The sequence below is a fragment of the Thermobia domestica genome, chromosome 10 (assembly GCF_964235325.1).
Source record: "Thermobia domestica chromosome 10, izTheDome1.hap1.1, whole genome shotgun sequence".
NCBI classification, from domain to species: Eukaryota; Metazoa; Arthropoda; class Insecta; order Zygentoma; family Lepismatidae; genus Thermobia; species Thermobia domestica.
Window position 1 is genome coordinate 6,327,579 of NC_137463.1, and position 20,044 is coordinate 6,347,622.

Consider the following 20,044-nt stretch of genomic DNA (forward strand, 5'->3'; position numbering starts at 1 on the left):
CCAAATTTTCTATTTCAGAGAACATGGGTTACCTTGGACTGCTGTCCGCAATAATAGGAAAGATAAAGATATCAGGTAAAAAGACAAACTTTTTCATTAAAATTAACTAACTTTTGATTCGGAGTAAATCGGACAAGAGTTGGATTGCGCTTTGAATTTGTGCGCGAAATTCACTGTTCGTACGCTTAAGTCAAAACTTGGTACTTTGCTCAGCTCAGCCTTGTATATTAAGTTGGATAAATTTCGACGCGGTCCATCATGCATAAGACATACTGAATTTAAATTTATACGTCTACTGTTTCCAGCTGATAATTTTGTATTTTCTTGTATTCCTGACACAAGGTACGTCACTAAATGACTTGCAGGCTTTTTATATCATCATAATAGTGTACGTCAGTATGACAACTATAAATTTCTTCAAACAACCCGAAGTACAGCGTTTTGCTAATATTACGATATTTTGAAAGCTGTGAAAATATAGTATCAAGTTCAATCTACAGAACTATGTGAATCTTCTGTACATTACACGGGAATATCAAGTTCATAATATACGATTCTAAAACAACTCATAAATCGGTGAAACCGTTTAATGCGAAGATTTAGTTAGTAAATTTAATCAAACTGTAGAAACTACTACTTCGCATGGACATTCTTATTTCCTGAACAACCCTAACTTACATTATACAAACTATACTTACTATTCTTGCTACAAAAAGTGTTTTGAACGGATCTCCTGTCGCTGTAGGTATGCTATGAGGGTCCCCTGTAACAGCAAAGAAAAACATATTATATATATATATACAAAAGCATACATAGTCGGAATAATGAAAGCACGATAAAAAATGAATTACCGGAAAATAAAACAATCACATACACTAAGAAAGGTATATTATAAACATTTCGCTAAACACTTCGTTAGATACAAAGAGAAATAAATAGAAAAAGAAAAGAAGCTATGAAGTGTCCAGATGGGAGTCATGTTGGAATGCATGGTCACCATAGTAGTGGTGGCAGCTGGAAGTATATAAGAGATTGAGTGGAGGATGATAATAGGAAGGGTGGGTCGATAACAGTGCAGCAGAGCAAAGGAACATGAAAATTTTATATACGACTAATATGGGGAAATTAGAAATGAGATGCACATTTATAAATTAAGGTTAGTGTAAAGGGACAACTTTTGCCGATAGATGTCACTAGTCTTCGTATCTCTCCCATGTATTTTTTACCTTTCACGAAACTTTACAATTTCTTTTACAAATTTCAACCTAGAGACTTCAAATTTTTAAAGAAGGAACTTCGTAACCTATTAAAGGGAACAATCCGTGCTGATTTTTTATTTAGAATTTTCTTCATTGTTGAAACAGTTCAATTGTTAGAGGTTTAGATATCCATTTCAACAATGAAGAAAATTCTAAATAAAATATCGGCACGGATTATTGCCTTCGATAGATTATGAAGTTCCTTTTCTAAAAATTTAAGTCTGTAGGTTGAAATTTGTAAGAGAAATCGTGAATTTTCGTGAAGATAAAAAAATACATGGGAGTGATATGAAGACTGTAGTGCCATCTATCGGCAAAACTTGTTCCTTTAAACCAACCTTGATGACCAAAATAAAAAAAATACAAAATAGAAATGAGAAACTATAATAAAAAAAAATTAAAAAATGGGAGATATCGCGAAATGAAAAGTACAAAAAAGTTGTGTGTTCTGGGAACTTGAGCACTACAGGAGAATCGGTGATAGTTGATCTGAATCAAAAGAGAAGCTATTTTGTCCTACAAAACAGAACCCACTACATAAGTATATTTGACACCTTAGGCATGAGTATCCTCACATTCTTTTCCTAGATTCTCCCATGTCCTTTAGAAAGAGATGAAAACAAGCAAACAAACAAAAACAAACAAACAAACACACACCATTCTCTCTGCGAACCACCCCCTTGATCTTAGCAGTCTGTAACACCTTATCTGACTACTATTTTCATTCCCCATGCATTTCTTTTTACCCCTGCAAACTTATTTCATTTTCCATACACATATTTCAATATCCTATTATATATATAAAATTCGTAATTTCTAATTGCTCATTGAGCGTACAGAACATTTCTATTATAAATAATACATTGACTTTATTGAACGGAGTTAGAGGAGAGTCACTGTATAATTTCTATTTGTAATCTCTCACTAGTTTTATCTTCCTTCGTTGAAGTTCAGCTACTTTTGCCCTGGTACACTATCACGTGACACTGTATTCTTTCATGGTGCCCACCCAGACTATTTCTGCTACTTTTCTGCTCTAAAATTTTTATTTCTTTTCTCTCTATCTGAAACGTTCACTGAAAGCCTAATAAATATTTACCTTTCTTAAGCATAGGTTTTCATTATTATTATTATTTGTAATTTACAACAGAGAATAAAAATTGTTTACATAAAATCAAATTATGTAATTCATTATAATTGTGGAATAATTGTAATTAAGTGTGGAATTGAACTCACGATATTCTCAAGCAGTTTTGAAAAATTATTTACCACAAAATACTCAAAATCAACATCACAAAGCACTAAAACGTTACGTTGAAAGTAAACTTTTGACTAAATTCTCTCCACCTTTAACTGGCAATACTATTATGACTGGACCAATATTGTATCGAACTGAACGCTTCAGTTACTTCTGTTTTAATTTATATTTTTACTTTTTCCTCTCTCTAACTGAAAATTGAATTTAACGTTTCAGTTATTCTCTTTAGGCTTAAGTAGAGGGATGCTTAATACAAGTTAGAATGAAATAACTAGTGGAATGATAATGTAGGAGAGGCCTCAGAAAACCCACAGACCCACCATCCTTCTACATTATAATTGTAGAATAATTGTAATTAAATGTGGAATTGAACTCAAGATATTCTCAATCGTTAGCAAAAGAGTTTACATTTACCTTTTTAGTGATAATATTTTCACTATTTTGTGGTAGGTCACTCTACTGATAATGACGCAATCGCAGGATTTGTGATGGATTACAAGAACATTTCGTTAAAATTGCTTGCGGTCATCGAATTTCTGATTGTGGATGGTGTTACGCCCATCAATAAACATCGCTGCATGAGTAATATATGACGAAGCTTATGTGGACATTAACACAGTGAGGAGGGGGTTCGGACTGGGCACACACAGAATCTTGCTACATCATGTCTGGATGACAAAAATCCCGGTGAACTGTCAACGACTGTATCCACTCCAGAGAAAGTGGAACAGGCTGATACACTGGTTCGCAGTGATCAGTGCATTACGCAGAGGGTGACTGCAGTCATTATTGGCACATATCACTCGTAACAGTGAATCACATCAAAACGCGTACGAACAAAATTGACCCGTTTCAACACCGAAGAAGAACGTTTCTCATGCGTCTTGTAACTGGGGACGAGTCCTGAGCGCACACTTTGAACCCGAGGCTAAATGCCAGTCCATGGAGTACAGGTATCCATCCTCTCCCAGTCCTGAAAGATTTAAAACGTAGCCATTAGCAAGGAAAGTCATGGTCATTATCTTTTGGGTCAGTGAAGGTGTAGTGCTGATTGACTTTTTGGAGTGGTTCCACTGTCCTCTCCGAACATTGCGTGCAGACACTAACGAAGTTGCATGCACCTCTGTGTAGAATTCATCATCATAAAAAAATCCCATCCTTTAACATGACAACGCAAAATCTCACTCAAGTTGGGTGACCACCACTGCGTTGCACAGGGGGATGTTTTGCATCCTGACCCACTTTACAGCCCTGACCTGACTCACTGTGATACTGGCTGTTCCTAAAGCTTAAGGAACATGTGAAAGTCCAGCGTTTCACATTCAACATGGACGTCATCAAAGCAGTGTGTTCTTGGTGTCGTCAGCAGACGACCTCATTCTTCACCGACGGCACGCAACAACTAGTGCACTGCTGGCGGAAGTGTGTCGACGCTGATTGGGACTATATTGAAAAGTGAAAGATTTCTCGGAAACCAGAAGGTTCAAACTTTCGTTTGAGGGTAAAATTATTCACGCATAACAATAAAAAGAATTAGATGGTTGGAGGCAACACTGTCATGGAACAAATACTAAGTAGACTAAACTTGTATCCTGTTATGTGGTAACTCTTGGTTTATACAAAAGTACCAAGTGTATAAAGTAAACAGGCAATTATTCTATCTGATTCTTACAACACATACAACTATGAAGAGTAGTACATGTGAACAAAATCAGAATTAACATTTCGCATATGAAAATGAATTGCCTATTTGTAGTATCAAGTTCCCTTTCTGTACCAAGCTATATGAAGTACAACTAAACTTCCAAGTAACTGGGTCTGATCCACCTGCAGATACATAAAATATCGAATTTATGTAAAACCCAAGAACGCTATAAGAGAGATTATAAAGTATTTAGAAACACACACATTATCAAAACATACTATATTGTATCAAACTGAACAATTCTTAAAAAAAAAATATGTACATACTGATAAGCTTAAATATACAAGCTATCGAGAAAGTAGAATTCATCGTCGGAAAATACAGAAAACTGTCAGAATGGATGTGGCTTATTAGGTACTTATCATTTCCATGTAATTTCTCATCAACAGAGCGGTATTCTTCAGTGCAAAATAAAGGGAAAATGCTATATAATGGTATACCCTCCGAGGCCTTCTTCAGCCGCTATGCACTGTGGGAAATAAAAATTCACTATGTGGCAACGTCGGAGAATAACCTGGAACCATTAACATTACTCTCCGAATCCAACAAGCAGTTACATCGATTTTTACGTTAATACATGGTACTAGTAAAAATGAAATGAAATCTTTAAGTTTTACGTCCCACGATTATGCCGGTTAGGCTAAAGGAGACGGTGATTATGAGAGATGAATGAAATGGTGGAATGAAGAAAGTGGGAGGAAACGGGAGAACCCCGAGAAAACCCACGAGCACGGTGTTTGTCCACCACAAAGTTCACTTGGCGGGGGCTGGGATCGAACCCGGGACCCCAAGCACCAGAGGTGAATGCTCTACCACTGAGCCACCGCGCCCCCTAAATGGTACTAGTGTCAACACATCAACTTTAACTGCTATCTGCGAAGAATCGTTGTAACTATTTGATGGATTGGTAGATCTGCTTCACGGTTCTTTATCTGCGATGTTGCCGCATAGTGCAATTCGCTCTCCAGACGAGGAAACGAAAGGTTTAAAATTATATATATTTTCACTTTATTTTGGCTTGCAGAATAGTGCTCTGTAGTCCGTGGGTGCCATTTTTTTTTAGAACACCGGATATATATATATATATATATATATATATATATATATATATATATATATATATATATATATATATATATATATATATATATATATATATATATATACAGGGTGGTTCAGTAATATTGGACAGCCCTGAATAAATCGGAAACCAGAAGAGATATTAGGAAGAGTGTGGTGGATCCAGATACTTGTGGAAGGGGGACGTCTTTTGAGGTACGACACAATGTTACCAGGTCAACAGTGTTGCCAGCTCAGTACAAAGTTTTATTTTTTTAAATGGAACATATAGAAGTTTATGCCATCAAAAGAATCAGTACAGAATGTGAATACCAACAAGCGAAACCGCACCGGTCAGTGTTGCCAAATAAGGAAGTTATAAAGCTTCAAAGATCAAAAAATTAAAGTGTCCGTAGAGCAAAACTAGCAAAAAGGCAAGAAAAATAATAATACGGAATGAAAAGGAGTAACCGAAAGAGTAAACCAAAGAACGCACAGCATCCAGTGAGTAACAGGGTTGCCACAGTAAAGGGGGAAAAAATTGAAAATTTTGCAGTTGCTGTAGGAGGAAAAGTGCCCATATGACATAACGCTGGAAACACCATAGAAAGTCTATGTAAGATTCAGGAATCCTAATAGCGTTTGTTCGAAAGCGATATCTCTAACCGTTTTCGAGATACACCAAAGGTGTGCGGGGTTTGCAACACTGCATAATTGATTTGACGATTAGACCCGTCTAGACGTGTAGTTCTTACATTTTGTTGGGCGTATCATTTTCATTACTCGTTCCTGTAGTTTGGAGGGCGAGGGAATTATTATGCAGTGTTGCAAACTCCGCACACCTTTGGTGTATCTCGGAAACGGTTAGAGATATTGATTTCGAACAAACGCTATTAGGATTCCTGAATTTTACATGAACTTTCTATGGTGTTTCCAGCATTATGTCATATGGGCACTTTTCCTCCTATAGCAACTGCAAAATTTTCAATTTTTCCCCCCTTTGCTGTGGCAACCCTGTTACTCACTGGATGCTGTGCGTTCTTTGGTTTACTCTTTCGGTTACTCCTTTTCATTCCGTAGTATTATTTTTCTTGCCTTTTTGCTAGTTTTGCTCTACGGACACTCTAATTTTTTGATCTTTGAAGCTTTATAACTTCCTTATTTGGCAACACTGACAGATGCGGTTTCGCTTGTTGGTATTCACATTCTTTACTGATTCTTTTGATGGCATAAACTTCTATATGTTCCATTTAAAAAAATAAAACTTTGTACTGAGCTGGCAACACTGTTGACCTGGTAACATTGTGTGGTACCTCAAAAGACGTCCCCCTTCCACAAGTATCTGGATCCACCAAACTCTTGCTAATATCTCTTCTGGTTTTCGATTTATTCAGGGCTGTCCAACATTACTGAACCACCCTGTATATATATATACAGCATTTCATTTCTAAAAATAAAGGTACCGGTACGCTTACTAACAATAATAATCATAATGTCAAGTAGCATATCACTGCAGTCTTGTAACTAAAAACTCTTACATACATATATACGTATATAAAGATGCTTTAAAAATGTCTGATTCTTAAATCTTCATTTACAACACAATAAACGTAATGATAATCAATATTACTTAGTGATTTGTTTTAGCCTTTTTGTCTTTTTGTAAACAGGCGAAAGTAAACTGCCATTGTTTGTTTTCAAACGGCATCAAGAGTTCCACAAATACTGAATTTCAATAACACCACATTAGTACATTTTTCACATAATGTTCTTCAGAATACTAATCATGCTACCAACATGTTCTACAAACTCTACTATATTAATGGAAAAATTTTGCGAAAAAAAAAAATATATAGGGAATGTTTTCACTTAATCCTCTTCTTAATAATGAATAAAAACAATTGTATATATAGAACAGGAACTTAGCAAAGGTTCCTCTACGAAGAAAATACAGAGGTGAAATCCCAACAGAATTTTTGTACTGGCTTTCAGTTTAGTCGAACTTCAGCGACAGACAAATTTATTGGGATTATTTCGTGGTACGAGGTCAGTCCTTTCTGAAGAAAAGAAAAGAAAAGAAAAAAAAAAACTGGTCGGTTCCAGAGCCTTTATGGTTTATACAGTATTATCTTGCGAAAAAAGGGAGGCTGAGGACGTGCCAGCGAGCGAGACAGAATACAATTAACTGACTTCAAGAAGGAACAAAGATAAGGAAAAAGAAAAAAGAATAAAAACTAATTTTCAATAAAACTATATATTTACTATTTATTATTTTCAAAATTTCTGTTCAACCTCTTTTTACAACAGAAAAGGAATTATTCCGTTCTCATTAAACAGGTGCCGGTACGACGTACTGCCAGTATAATTTATTAAGATTACTTTAATTAGATCATTAAGTTAATTTAAAATTACTTTTTGACTAGTTTTCTGAAAAAGTCAATCGAATAGACAACATCGCAACAGTACGAAAGATTATCAATTGTAAGAGAGAGATTAGTAAATTCGGATGAGGAAATAATAATTAAAAAAATGAGATGAAACTACAAAAAGAAAGCTATGATTCTTAAATACAGGAAGAAATTATCATTTTTAGTGTGAAAGAGCACGGTATGAAAGGATGAAGATATTGATGCACACAAAAGGAACAGGAAGGAGTAAGGGTTTTTCCTTCAGGGAAGGAAAATAGTAATATTCAAGACATTTATTTGAAAAAAAAAAAAAAAAAAGTCCTTGGACAGACGAAAAAAAAAAAGTACTAACAAAACTAGTACAGATATAGCAGACATTCTACAAGTAACATCGAAGGACTACCAAATAGTAATCCCACCGGTCTAGCGACTAGCACGCGTCTCTGTTGCAAAGGGTCTCGAATTCGATTCTCAGTGAGAAAGCCTTGAAACTTGAAAGCAGTACAATGGTTTAAATTCTTCTTTAACTCTTTGAAACGGTGGCATTTTTAAGGAAAGAAGTGAACTTTCAATTAAGTACCTACTGCTTCAGCACTATTCATCCGAGCATCACGGTTTGTCATCCATTTCAGAATAAAACTTTCAAATACGACCTAATCCGCAAGTGTATGACAAGAAAAGAGAAATCTGAGACAATTCGGGAAGTTTTCCTATTAAATATTGCAAGATCTTGAGTAATCAAGTGGCAAAAAATATTTCCCAATCCTGTTGAAGAATACATAGTTTCATGTAGAAATAGAAAAACTACAAGCTAAAATAAAACTTTTAACCACAGCACTATTCAACCGGGTATCATGATTCATACGTCATTCTTTTCAGAATGAAACAACAAACTTCCAGATGCTATCTTGCATGTGTGTGCGTGACATACACGAAAAGGGTAAATTTCCCTCCAAAAAATCCCTTTCGATAAGTTTTGCGCCCCTTCGATACAAGCTAGCTTAAAATATACTCCTGTGGCTTTTTTTACAACCTCGCTTGACGAGAAAAGCGAGGAAACTACTACTTCCGGTTTTACTATTGAACTTGGATAGTTTGGATGTTACCGTAGTTTCAGAATGGGAAACCAAACTCACTTGTTATATAGTTGTTACTTGTAATCCTAATTCTGACCCCATCCATCTACTCAGGTCTTAAAATCTCTGGTTTGCCTAACTCCCTTGAAGCACAGAGTAAAGGAACTGGCCACCCTACACCTATCTTAATTGCTCCAACTAGCTACGTTAGAGTAAGTGGGCTAGAACCTACTTTCGATCAACGCACTGATACATACATGGTTACTCGCATTTTCAGGGACAGTTGTAGGGACTGTAATGCTATTATTTATTATGCTTTGGTCAGAATTTGTCTTGTATACAAGAAGTTCCAAAGCCAAAATCAGTGGTATTCAGTGAGGAAAGGAACAGAAGATAGTGAATCAATTTACTTAATCACTGAAATCTAATATACGTATATGCCTACACTTTACGGTGCCTTAGCATTTTCATACATCCTCATGTTAAGTGCAGAATATTGTAGCTTTGTGTGTTAAAAAAAAAAAAAAGAAAGAAAAAACTTACGATCCTTCAATGCTTTTACTATGTGATGCGACCAATGACTATGATTATCTACATTAATGCGCAAGACAGTTCTTGTTTGTCATTTATCGACCAAACCTTTCGTTCTTGTATGACTGCTTTCCTGTGACTTATGCTTAACAGTATCGATACATGATATCAGCTGATCGCAAGGCTGCCCCCCTGACTTATTACCCAGAAAACTACATACATACATACATACTAATATTCAATAAAGACTAAAGGTGGATAGATAATACGTATGCATCACAATAATGACGTTGAAAAAAGTATTTCAGTAAATTACCTGTCCCACCTACTATCCTATACTTTTCACTTGTAATAAAGGCAGGGGAAGGGAAAAAAGATAACAACAAACATAGAACTGAGTTGGTTACATACTGGTGAAGTGGCTTGCATGACGAGTGCCGATCACGCTGCGTGTGGACCGGTTGGTAGTAGTGAAAATATATCGGCAAGAAAAGTGCGATTGTCACGTCCTGTTTACTCGCGCAATCTGAACTCCTGAAATGATTTATCTTGTTTTCTTGTGGCTCTATTAGGGTAATTAATGAGTGTTAACGACAGTTCGGAGGTAGTGGCCGCTGCCAGTCCATCAATCAGCCCAGATGCCACTACCTCGTTTCAAGACATGGCATGTGCTCTTCATCAAGCGGGAGTTACTGCCGCAGAACAACAAGGTTCAAAAAAGAAAGGGAAGAAAAAAGGATGGTGGTAAGTTAAATTATATTCTTAATTTATTGACATTACATTCCACACGTACATAACACTTTCTTCCTCAACGTTAATTTGGAACACTTTTTTAAACTTTGAAGGCATTTCATTTGTCACCTAGAGCATAGTGTTCTTAAGATCCAACGGAAAACAGTTTTCCCTCCGTTTTCACTATTGCTCGTCTTGGGTACCAACGACTTCTTGAATACAACGTTGCATTCGATTCAGAAACATGCCAAGGAAAGGGAATATTTATTCTTGTTGGAATAAATTCCGTTTACTAGCATTTATAAATTACTAATGAGGACGAAAAGTCAGGGAGATGACCTTACTTTGAACTATATTTTATCAAAAAAAATGTAAACTACCTGTCACTTAAGGTTCAATCCATGTAAAAGCTATTTATCTCATGAAAAACATTCAATATCACATATTTATTCTGCTTTTAATGACAGCTTCTTAACTAAACAGAAAGTAAACATTAAATCAATGGTGTAATTCACACATTTACTTAAGTTTGACCAATAAATGCTTTTAAGAATAAGTCTTCGTTAAATGCTCTGAACACAATAATAAAATTGATTTGACCATGCCCTCTTTGTAGGAACTCGTTCTTGAATATTTAGGCTATATTCGAGACAGCTTTCGTGAAATAATACGGTTTTTAAGGGTGTGAAGAGTATCTGTCCATGCGGATCAACAGGGATTTAGAACTACCACAGCATCGTTAAACGCGCTAATAATAATAATAATAATAATAATAATAATAATAATAATACACTTGAAAATTTGAAGATAACTTCAATAAATAGTGCTACGCTCCAAGCAGATGAATTATATTGAAGCTCTACTGAACAAATAACCTGACATTACAACTTAGTAATTTATTGGAGTTCGCTGAAAATCTACTGTCTTCTTTTTCTTTCCTTTGCCTTACCAAAAGACCCTCTTGAGTGCACATGTTCATAGGTAAGCATATTTCTTACTACACGTTGACACGAAGTTTCATTCTGAAACAAAACTATTTTTTTTTTTTCCCTAACCTAATATATATCCAACCAAATGTTGACGCGTGTAGAAATTAAAACGAAGAGAGAAAAAATACACATTTAGCAAAGCAAGTATTCTCTGCTGATGAATGCTGCTAGTCAATCGATTATTTATTACTAACTGCTATGAAATGTCTCAGTCCGCTAAAAACATGAACGAGGCCGGACGGTGATCGAACTTGTGGTCACGCAGCACACTCCTCGTGTCCTTCGACAGCCTGGATTAGTATTGAGTATTTTTTTTTTTTTTTTTTTTTTACTGAACAATGACATTACAATCCAAAGTATGTATGTTCTTTCTATCACAACAGTACAACCAACCATACAAGAATTCAACTGGTATTAATTCAGTTCATATGTTATTTTCAATGCTTCACTACTTTTATCGAAAACCCATTTCTCCTAACATATGTACAACATTTGCACTTAAAATATATCATATTCTCACGCTAAAGACAGCTGTTCAAATTTGAACAAAATAAGATATTCTCTAACAAAATTTTCCAAATGTTTTCCAGTCCTAATGCTAATGACTACGGTAATGAAAATTTCGCTGGTAGTAGATACTTTAAAATAAAAGAAAAAAAATGTAGTGTTGCAAATGTCAGAAGATTTTCTTTGCATGTCCTTTTAGGGTTTATGGTAACTTTTGTTACCATAACGTACTGATGTCTTTGACCGCTTATTTAGGTCCTATAACAGGCATTTAAGCCGTTTTATTATTATTATTATTATTATTATTATTGGCCAAGTCAAGCATGGACCAAAGAACACCCCACATGCGTTTTAGAACCGGATGGTCAACTTGGCGGCGCCAAGTTGGGGCGGAGGAGCGTGACTTTTTTTCTCAAGGCAAATTTAAAAAAAAAATTCATCCCCTTCGTTTTCAAGATATCAGATTGAGATTCTGCACATTTGAGTTTTTTTTTTTTTTAAGATCCCTACGTGAATCCGAACCCGGGCCTGAGGGGTGCAAATATTCCGAGGGGGTGATTCAGAAAAATTTCGTTTTTCCCGAATTTCGCGGTTTAGGTGTTATGATATGGGCATGTGAGTGGTACCGTTCAAAAGGGCGCGTTATACTGAAGAAAATGGCATTTGAACCATTACCCTAGGCAAAACAGTAATGACGCAGTAACTTTTTAGAATATATATAAAATGGATCACCTTCAGACTTTCAAAAGATCCCCTCCCCCTTGTTTTCAAGATACAAGGCTAAAATTTTGCACACGCATTGTGTACATAACTACGTACTTTTTCAAGAGATTTTCAAATCCCTACTAGAACCCGGGACAAAGGAACGCAAAAAATCTGAATTTTTTTCGAAAATTCCCCGATTTTTTCGTTTCTGGTGTATAATACAGACAAGTGAGTGGTACCGTTGGAGAGAATGTTCTATTCTGAGAAGAGGAGGAAAAAAAACGAGTGTTGACTCGTGATCCTACAATAAATAGTAAGGAAGCAGCAGCTGTTTGACTGAAAACCTAAAATTTACCTCAAAAAGTGGAAATCCTAAATGGGTAAGAACTTTCACCAAGGTATGCAATATCTTGTATTTCGATTTTCTACATTTCGCTGTATTTTTAAAAGAAATACGGAAGACATTTGAGATATACGGCATCTATGTCTAAACGGAAAATGTTCACAAATAACAAATAGTGCTTCATTTCATTTGAGTTTAGCGTCCCTTTCAGCAGCGAGGCTATACGAGACGTGGATCTACAGCTTGATGTGGGATCTGAACCACATGAGCTCCCACAAGGAATTGATCCCGGGTCTTCGACGCCAAAGGTGCGTACACTAACCGCTTACCCAAAAGGGAGCTCAACTTCTTAACAAGTTGTTATGCTTTCTACTCGAAGTTTCGTAGCAACTGTGTATTTTATGAAGATAAAAAGTTCTAATGCCAATTAGCTTATCTTTAATTTTCATCAAGATTAATCTTTAGGGTTGTCGAAATTATTTAAATGAAATGAAATGAAGTGTTTCAGCTTTTAACGTCTCACGATTAAAGTCCATTAGGCTAAGGGAGACAGATGATCAAGGCAAGTTATGCTGTTAAGCATTGGTAGAATGAGAATGTGGAAGAAAACGGGAGTACCTTGAAAAAAAAAACTCACCGGCACAATGTACCCACCACAAACTTACTTGGTCAAGGATCGAACTAGGGACCCCACTGACCAGAGGTAAGCGCTCTACCACTTATTTTTAACAACTTTTAAGACGGATAGGCAGACAGTAATAATTTCTTAAGACTTACATAAATAGTTCGACCAAATGAATGACACTTAGAACCACTACGTTTCTTTTCTACACCACTATACTCATAGTACAAAACAGAACTTACATAAAGCTATTTCCTGTTCCAATTTATAAGCAACCTGTTCGGCTCTTTCTCTGCGCCGACGTTCCAATCGTTCTTCCCTAGTTTCGACTCTGGTAGGTGGTGGTGTCTCCTTCGGATCCTGAAATAATAATTTATCGTTCTATCTGTAGTACAATACATGATGTCTTTAACAGTTAAACATCCAGTTAAGTGATGTGGATAGCACACAGGGCAATTATGCATTTGGTTAATACAGGTATTTTTTTATGTATTATCTAATTTCTTTTTTTATGTTTCACAGTATCGTTGGTCATAAAACAATGGGGCATCTTTAACATATTTTTCTTGGCAAGTTTTCGGATTCTTAAAATATTTAACAAGTAATCTGCCAAAGCTATAATCTGTTTCACATAACCTGATAAAAAAAAAAAGAAGTTTTTCCTTCCCACCACGTTGGTGTTCCGTCTTCCACCATCAGCCCCCGCACACGGAGATATAGTGAGTACCTAAATGTGTCTAAATAAAAAATTATAACTTTCATAATAACACTACGTATTTGAAACCACTTGCTTACATTTACCTATATTACATTTACCTATGTGTTGTTATAATAGAAATTTTATTGAACAGTTGTATTATTTTTCTTCTTTCGACAGTTGGGGTTGTAACAATGTTGGAATGGCAAGTGATGGCAGGATTGGTAGTTTAATGGGTATTTACTGTATTGATACAATAATTTCATAATAATCGTTTCCTACACTGATAATAGTGTTCCAATAATAATGTTTGTTTGGTGAGCCTCTCTTGCAAAAGAGGGAAAAAATAACTGTCTTAGAAAGATTATCAGTTTTTATTAACGGGAATAATCATTTGCAGTAATTAACTGTAAGAGAGAGACGGTTATGGCCTGTAGAGTAGTCTAATGTTGTAACAACTTATTATATAAGTTGATTATTGTATAAGAAAGAAAATACGATAAGTACGAGTTCGCTCAATTATATAAAAATAACAAACGCTTTGGCTGAAAAGTCTCAAAGGCTCATCACAGAAGAAACTTTTCCATTGGATTTTAACCCGTGAAAGTCAATGTACCACGTTTGTTATAAACCATTCTTCAAAGATCCTACTTTGCATTGTCCGGAAGCCTCCTTCTTTGCCCACCTAATAGTATCTTTCTCCTAAGCTTTTTGAATAGGACTTTGTGACTTAGTGCGTATTTCCCATACAAGCAACGTGTAATCCTTACCTTATACATATTAACTTTACAATTTCTGTAATACTCGGTGACCTGTAGTAGTTGTGAAATAAAAGCTTGTATATAACGTTTTAATTCACCTGCCTCTTTCCCTACAAATCTTTTTAGCAACATTTTCGAAACCCCGCCGTTTCCGTTCTTGTATTCGTGTTAGAGATCAACTTCCACATTCATACATAAATTATGGGCTGATTGAGTTCCCTTTGATTTTAATATCTTCGATATTGTAAAGATTTCTCGGGTAGAGCAAATGAAATGTACTCGGGATTTGGACTTTTCCCTTCACCCTTTTTATTACAAAAGTTTTATGTACACAAATAATAAGAAATCCCACTAATATCAGGTAAGATTAGATGGGAGCCCGGTGACCAAGCGTCGTGGGCTTTGAGGTGAGGTACTCTCGGTGACCAAGCGTCGTGAGAGGGGTGTAGATTAGATATCTCTCTCTCGGTGACCGTGCGTCGTGAGAGAGAGGAAAGGAACCCGGTGACCAAGCGTCGTGGGTATAAGGATAGGTACCTCTCGGTGACCAAGCGTCGTGAGAGGGGTTCTAGGTGGTGTGATCAATCCGTGAAGATTGATGTTGGTCGAGGTGTGCAGGTCCTTTTTATTCTGTCTTGTCGGCTTCCATCGTGGGTACTCGTCCTTCCGACTGATGGCGATGGTGATCGACTCCTCTTCGGGAACGTCGTCTGTTTGTTTGTGTTTATTATCAACACATGTAGTTCACACGTGGTTATTGCCTGGTACGGCAACGTGGGGATCCTTACACCCCCGGGGCGTAGAAAAAAAATAAGCCACTGGATTATTTTTTCGTGGTTGTGCCAGCATGGAATCTGCATATTGGGCACAGTAGACACTGGAAAACACTATAACACTGAAACACAAAATCAAAGTTAAAAAGCACTGGTCACTGATATCACTGTTTGAGATATTATCACATAAGTTTTAAAGTTGAAGTTGGAGCACTGACAGTTTGTCCTCTTAAGCTAAGCAGGATCCGTATGTTACGTCATTTCCCTCAAAGGAGAGGCTGTCGAAGCTCTGGTGATTACAGTTAATATACATATACTAGGTCGCTTATAGTGAGGGCCGTAGCATATTGTGGTGATGGTAACACTGTCTCTGGCGCCGACCGGGACGAGGTCATCGGTAGTGGATGTGAGATCTCGATGCGAGGAGGGGATGTTAATTCTGGCCGTATCCTGAGGCGGCGGTATAGAATATATAGGAAAGCGAAAAATAGAAGAACTATTGCGGCCGTGATAATGAGTGGAAGAAGATGAAACATACTGCAAAAGAAGGAGGTTGTGAGATTAGCGATTGTTCGTAACCACGCGCTTGTATAAATAATAAAGAAAACATCCAATTCCAATTAGTAATAAAACAATTAAGGCCGCGATGATTATTAGTGTCCAGGGGAAAGTTGGAGCAAGATGAAAATCCGAGAAATGGTCTGGGAGAAAGGTCTTTTCATGTTGTAAGAGGGAATGCATAGATGTTATGGTTCGTTGGAAATTTTGAAGATTCAGGGTAAAATTGATATCGTTCTGAGCAGGCAGGTGCCGAAATTCAATTGTAAAATTGGCCGTATGACGTGAAGGCAAATTCAGGGTGTCAGTAAGTACTCTTTCGAAATCCTCATATTGAAAGAAGTATGTAGAAGATGTATTAACGCCATCTGCAGCGATTATATGGTTCCTATGCCTGGTAACTTTTACAGATTTTCTAGTCGTCAGATGGAGACCCATAGGTGAGTATAAGTAGAATTCCTCATTTTTAGAAAGAGTTGGAATCAAGTGGCAATTGGCCGTCGAATTTCGGAATACTAAGTTGTAGAGGCAATCTGTTCCCTGGGAACGGGCTTGAGATTGTGTCTTGCAGATAGAGTACATCGGGTGAGGTTGACATATAGAGAGATCTAATTCATAGATTCCTTCGGTAGTCCATATAGCGTAACTTGGCAATTTAAGGTGGATATGGGCAGTATCCGTTAAAAATCCATTATTGTAAATTTTATAGAGCATGTAATGATCCTTATTATGTATAATAGGAGTCTGGATAATGATATCCAAGTTTGCCAATGAGGAGTCAAAGGCGATAAGGTAAGCCTTTGAACATTGATAGAACAGACCTAGGTCGCGTTCTACTAGTGAGCCCCGTAGATTTTGATTATTAGCAATCATTTTGCGGGCGAGATCTGGCTTTATTAGAACGTCATTGACGGTATTTTGCAGTAAGCCCTGTATAAGGGAATCAAAATGTTGCTCTATAATTTGAAAATGTAGTAAAGTAATTAGAAATCGTTCTTATCCTTTACGTCCATCTGTCCAGTTGAGTTAGCACAATATAGACTGTCTTTTCATACAATTTACATACACATCCAGCAACATGGAATCAGATACATCTTTCGAGAGAAGAAAAAAAGTCAGTCGATTTTCTTAAAAACTGTTTTAATATACAGAATTACATTGTTCCTATTTTGACATGCTACCAATCACAAGAGCACCCACACCATAGACTGGGCAGTCTGGGTTGGGGCAGGATCTCAATTGTCTTAATTCTGTTAAATATTCTGTTCTTTCTCCCTGAAATTATGGGGCATGCGAACTCGATAGAGATTATTGTTTAGTTTTGAAATTATTGTAGCCGGTCCGCAGTATCTATCGGTCCATTGTGATGACTCTCCAATTCTTCGAAAGGGAAAGTAAATGAGTACTTTATCTCCAGTGTGAAAAGTTTGTTGTTTATGTCTTCTATCAAAGTACTTCTTTTGTTGTTCGTGAGCCTTCAGTAAGTTATGCCGTGTCTTTTCTCGAAGTTTTACGAGTTGGTCCCGTTCAAGCTGTAGCTGAGGGGTAATCCTTAGTTTGCAATCGCTGATGGTCCTAGGTTCGTATCCAAACATGAGAAAGAAGCTGGATTTCTTCGTTCCTAATTGAGCGAAACTATTTAAACCAAAAGTAATATGAGGTAATAATTTTGGCCATGTTTCGTGATTTTGTTGGACGAAAAATTTTAAGGAATTCTGCAGTGTTTTGTTCATAACTTCGACTAATCCTATGTCTTGATGGTTGAAAGCAGGGCAGAACTTAAATTCAAAGTTATATATCTCTGCTAGTTTTTGAAGTTTCTTCGCTCTGTGCACAGGATGTCTGTCCAGATGAAGGAAACGAAAGGCGCCGAATTTCAGAATTATTTCTTCCAATAAGAATTGTTCAATTGTATCTGCTGTAATCCCATTAACAGCCTTTGTCACTATATAACGTGTACTTGTTTCGATGGCGACTAGAACATATTTTGGTTTCCCTTCTTCGTGCGGATAGGGACCTAAGCCGTCAAACATCCATCGTTCTCCTATATGGCCTATCGGGTGGTGCAGAAGTTCACCTTGTTGTTTTCTGGGTAGTTTTTTCAATAGTTGGCACTCCCTACAGTTCTTGATTCTGAATGCCAAGTATGATTTCATGTTTGGCATGTAGTATTTGTTAAGGACAGTCTTGTATGTCTTAGAAAACCCAAAATGGGGAGCTGACGGGTCTTTATGAATAGACTCGAACCAATGTCCTGCCAAGCTTTTCGGGATGCACAAAAGATGAAGTAGCCCAAGTTCTGGATGTTTTTGTGTTCGATACAATATGTTGTCTTTTAATTGGAAAAATTTGGCTGCCCTCGTGGTGGAACTTTTTGCCGGTTCTCCCCCTTCTAAAACTGTTATAATATCAGCATATGCGTCATCCTTACGCTGTTCTTCTCGTAAGTTCTTCAAAGATCCTGAGTATTCTATTTGGAGAATGGGTTCCTCTAATGAATTAGATCTGTATGCATGTAGATCTTCGATTGCCTGATGTGGGTCCATGGGTTCTGAAATATCACTGCTATTCTGCTCTAAGCGGCTAATGATATCAGCCGGATGTTTCTGTCCTTCAATGTGACAGATATCGAAATTATAGTCAGCTAAGAAAAGTCTATAGCGAGTGTATTTCCCCACTCTGTCCGGGTGACTACGTAAAGAGGTTAGACATTTTGCGTCTGTAAACAATTTAAATTTACGATTGAGTAAAAAATATCTAAATTTGCGTAAAGCATATATAATAGCATACAGTTCTTTTTGCCATACTGAGCTCTTGATCTCAGTTTTTGTGAGACGTCTGCTACAATAGGAAACGATTCTTTCTTCGTTAGTTTTGGGATCAAAACAAGCTAATAGCCCTCCAATCTGGTGAGAGGATGCATCTGTGTATAGCCTTATCTCTAGCTTTTCGTCGAAATGATAGAGAGAAGGGGCATTCAAAATGTCTTCCTTCAACTTCTCAAATAATTCGTCATGTTTTTCTGTCCATTTAAATTTGGCATTTTTGGTAAGAAGTTGCTGAAAAGGTTCTACCTTGGTCGTGAAGTCCTTGATATGACTTCGTAAATAAGAGCATAGGCCAATAAAGCTCTTAAGTATGCGTTTGGTCGTTGGCTTTTTAAAATTCTTGATCTTTTTTGCGATTTTTGGTGAGATGCTTATCTTCTCTCCGGATACAAGGAATCCTAGTACTGGTAGTTCTGTATATAACAGGTGCGTCTTCTTGGGGTTGGCTCGGAAGTCGTGTTTCCTTAATTTTTGAAATAAAAGCTCCAAATCTGAAAGTTGTTGTTCCCACGTATAAGAACCGATGACGATGTCATCTGCGAAATTGGTAATACGTTTAGGTAAGCCGTCTAGTAGCATTTTAATTACTATAGTCAAAGATTGGGAAGAGGAACAATGACCCATTACGCATCTAAGGAATTTGTAACTTTTGCGTGTATGATTTACCTCGAAAGTCATATATTTAGTGCTTTTTGGATGCAATTTTATTTGAAAATACGACTGGGAAATGTCCAAACTTGAAATCAGGGTTTTCCCTTTTAAAACCTGTAAAACGTCCTCTGTATTTTGAAATGGTATGCTTAGGTATTTCGTATAAACATTGCATGCCTGGAGGTTCAACACAAGCCTGAAATCTGAACTGTTTGGCTTTTTAATTGCAATTAAAGGTGAGGAGAAATTACTAGTCTGCGTCTCCGTTATGATTTTTGCATCTAACAGCTGTTGTATCTGCTTATCAATTTGATCTCTTATCCCTAATGGAATTGGTGGGGAACGGTGATGGAATGACGCACTTTTATCTATACGAATTTTGTGTTCATATCCTCTAAAATAGCCTATATCCTCTGGGCTGTATGAAAACACATCCCTGTATTTATACAATAAATTGGTTACAGCTATTCGCTGGTATTCTGGTAAATCTGGATTTATGTCAAAAAGGTTAATGTTAAAAGATTTAGCAGTTTGCCTTAATCTTTCCTTTATCTCTTCTTGAGTACGAAATTGATGCGCTTT

At 36.7% G+C, this 20,044-nt stretch overlaps 1 protein-coding gene across 1 annotated transcript in view; it reads right to left on the reverse strand.

Moving 5' to 3' along the window:
* Positions 1 to 20,044, reverse strand: part of snRNP-U1-70K (small ribonucleoprotein particle U1 subunit 70K) — a 77,514-nt gene that overhangs the window by 31,970 nt on the left and 25,500 nt on the right. The window contains exons 2-3 of the mRNA XM_081727647.1: positions 13,437 to 13,554; positions 699 to 763 (exon numbers count right to left, since the gene is read on the reverse strand). Of these exons, the coding sequence (XP_081583773.1) occupies positions 699 to 763; positions 13,437 to 13,554 (183 nt within the window). The remainder of the gene's footprint in view (positions 1 to 698; positions 764 to 13,436; positions 13,555 to 20,044) is intronic.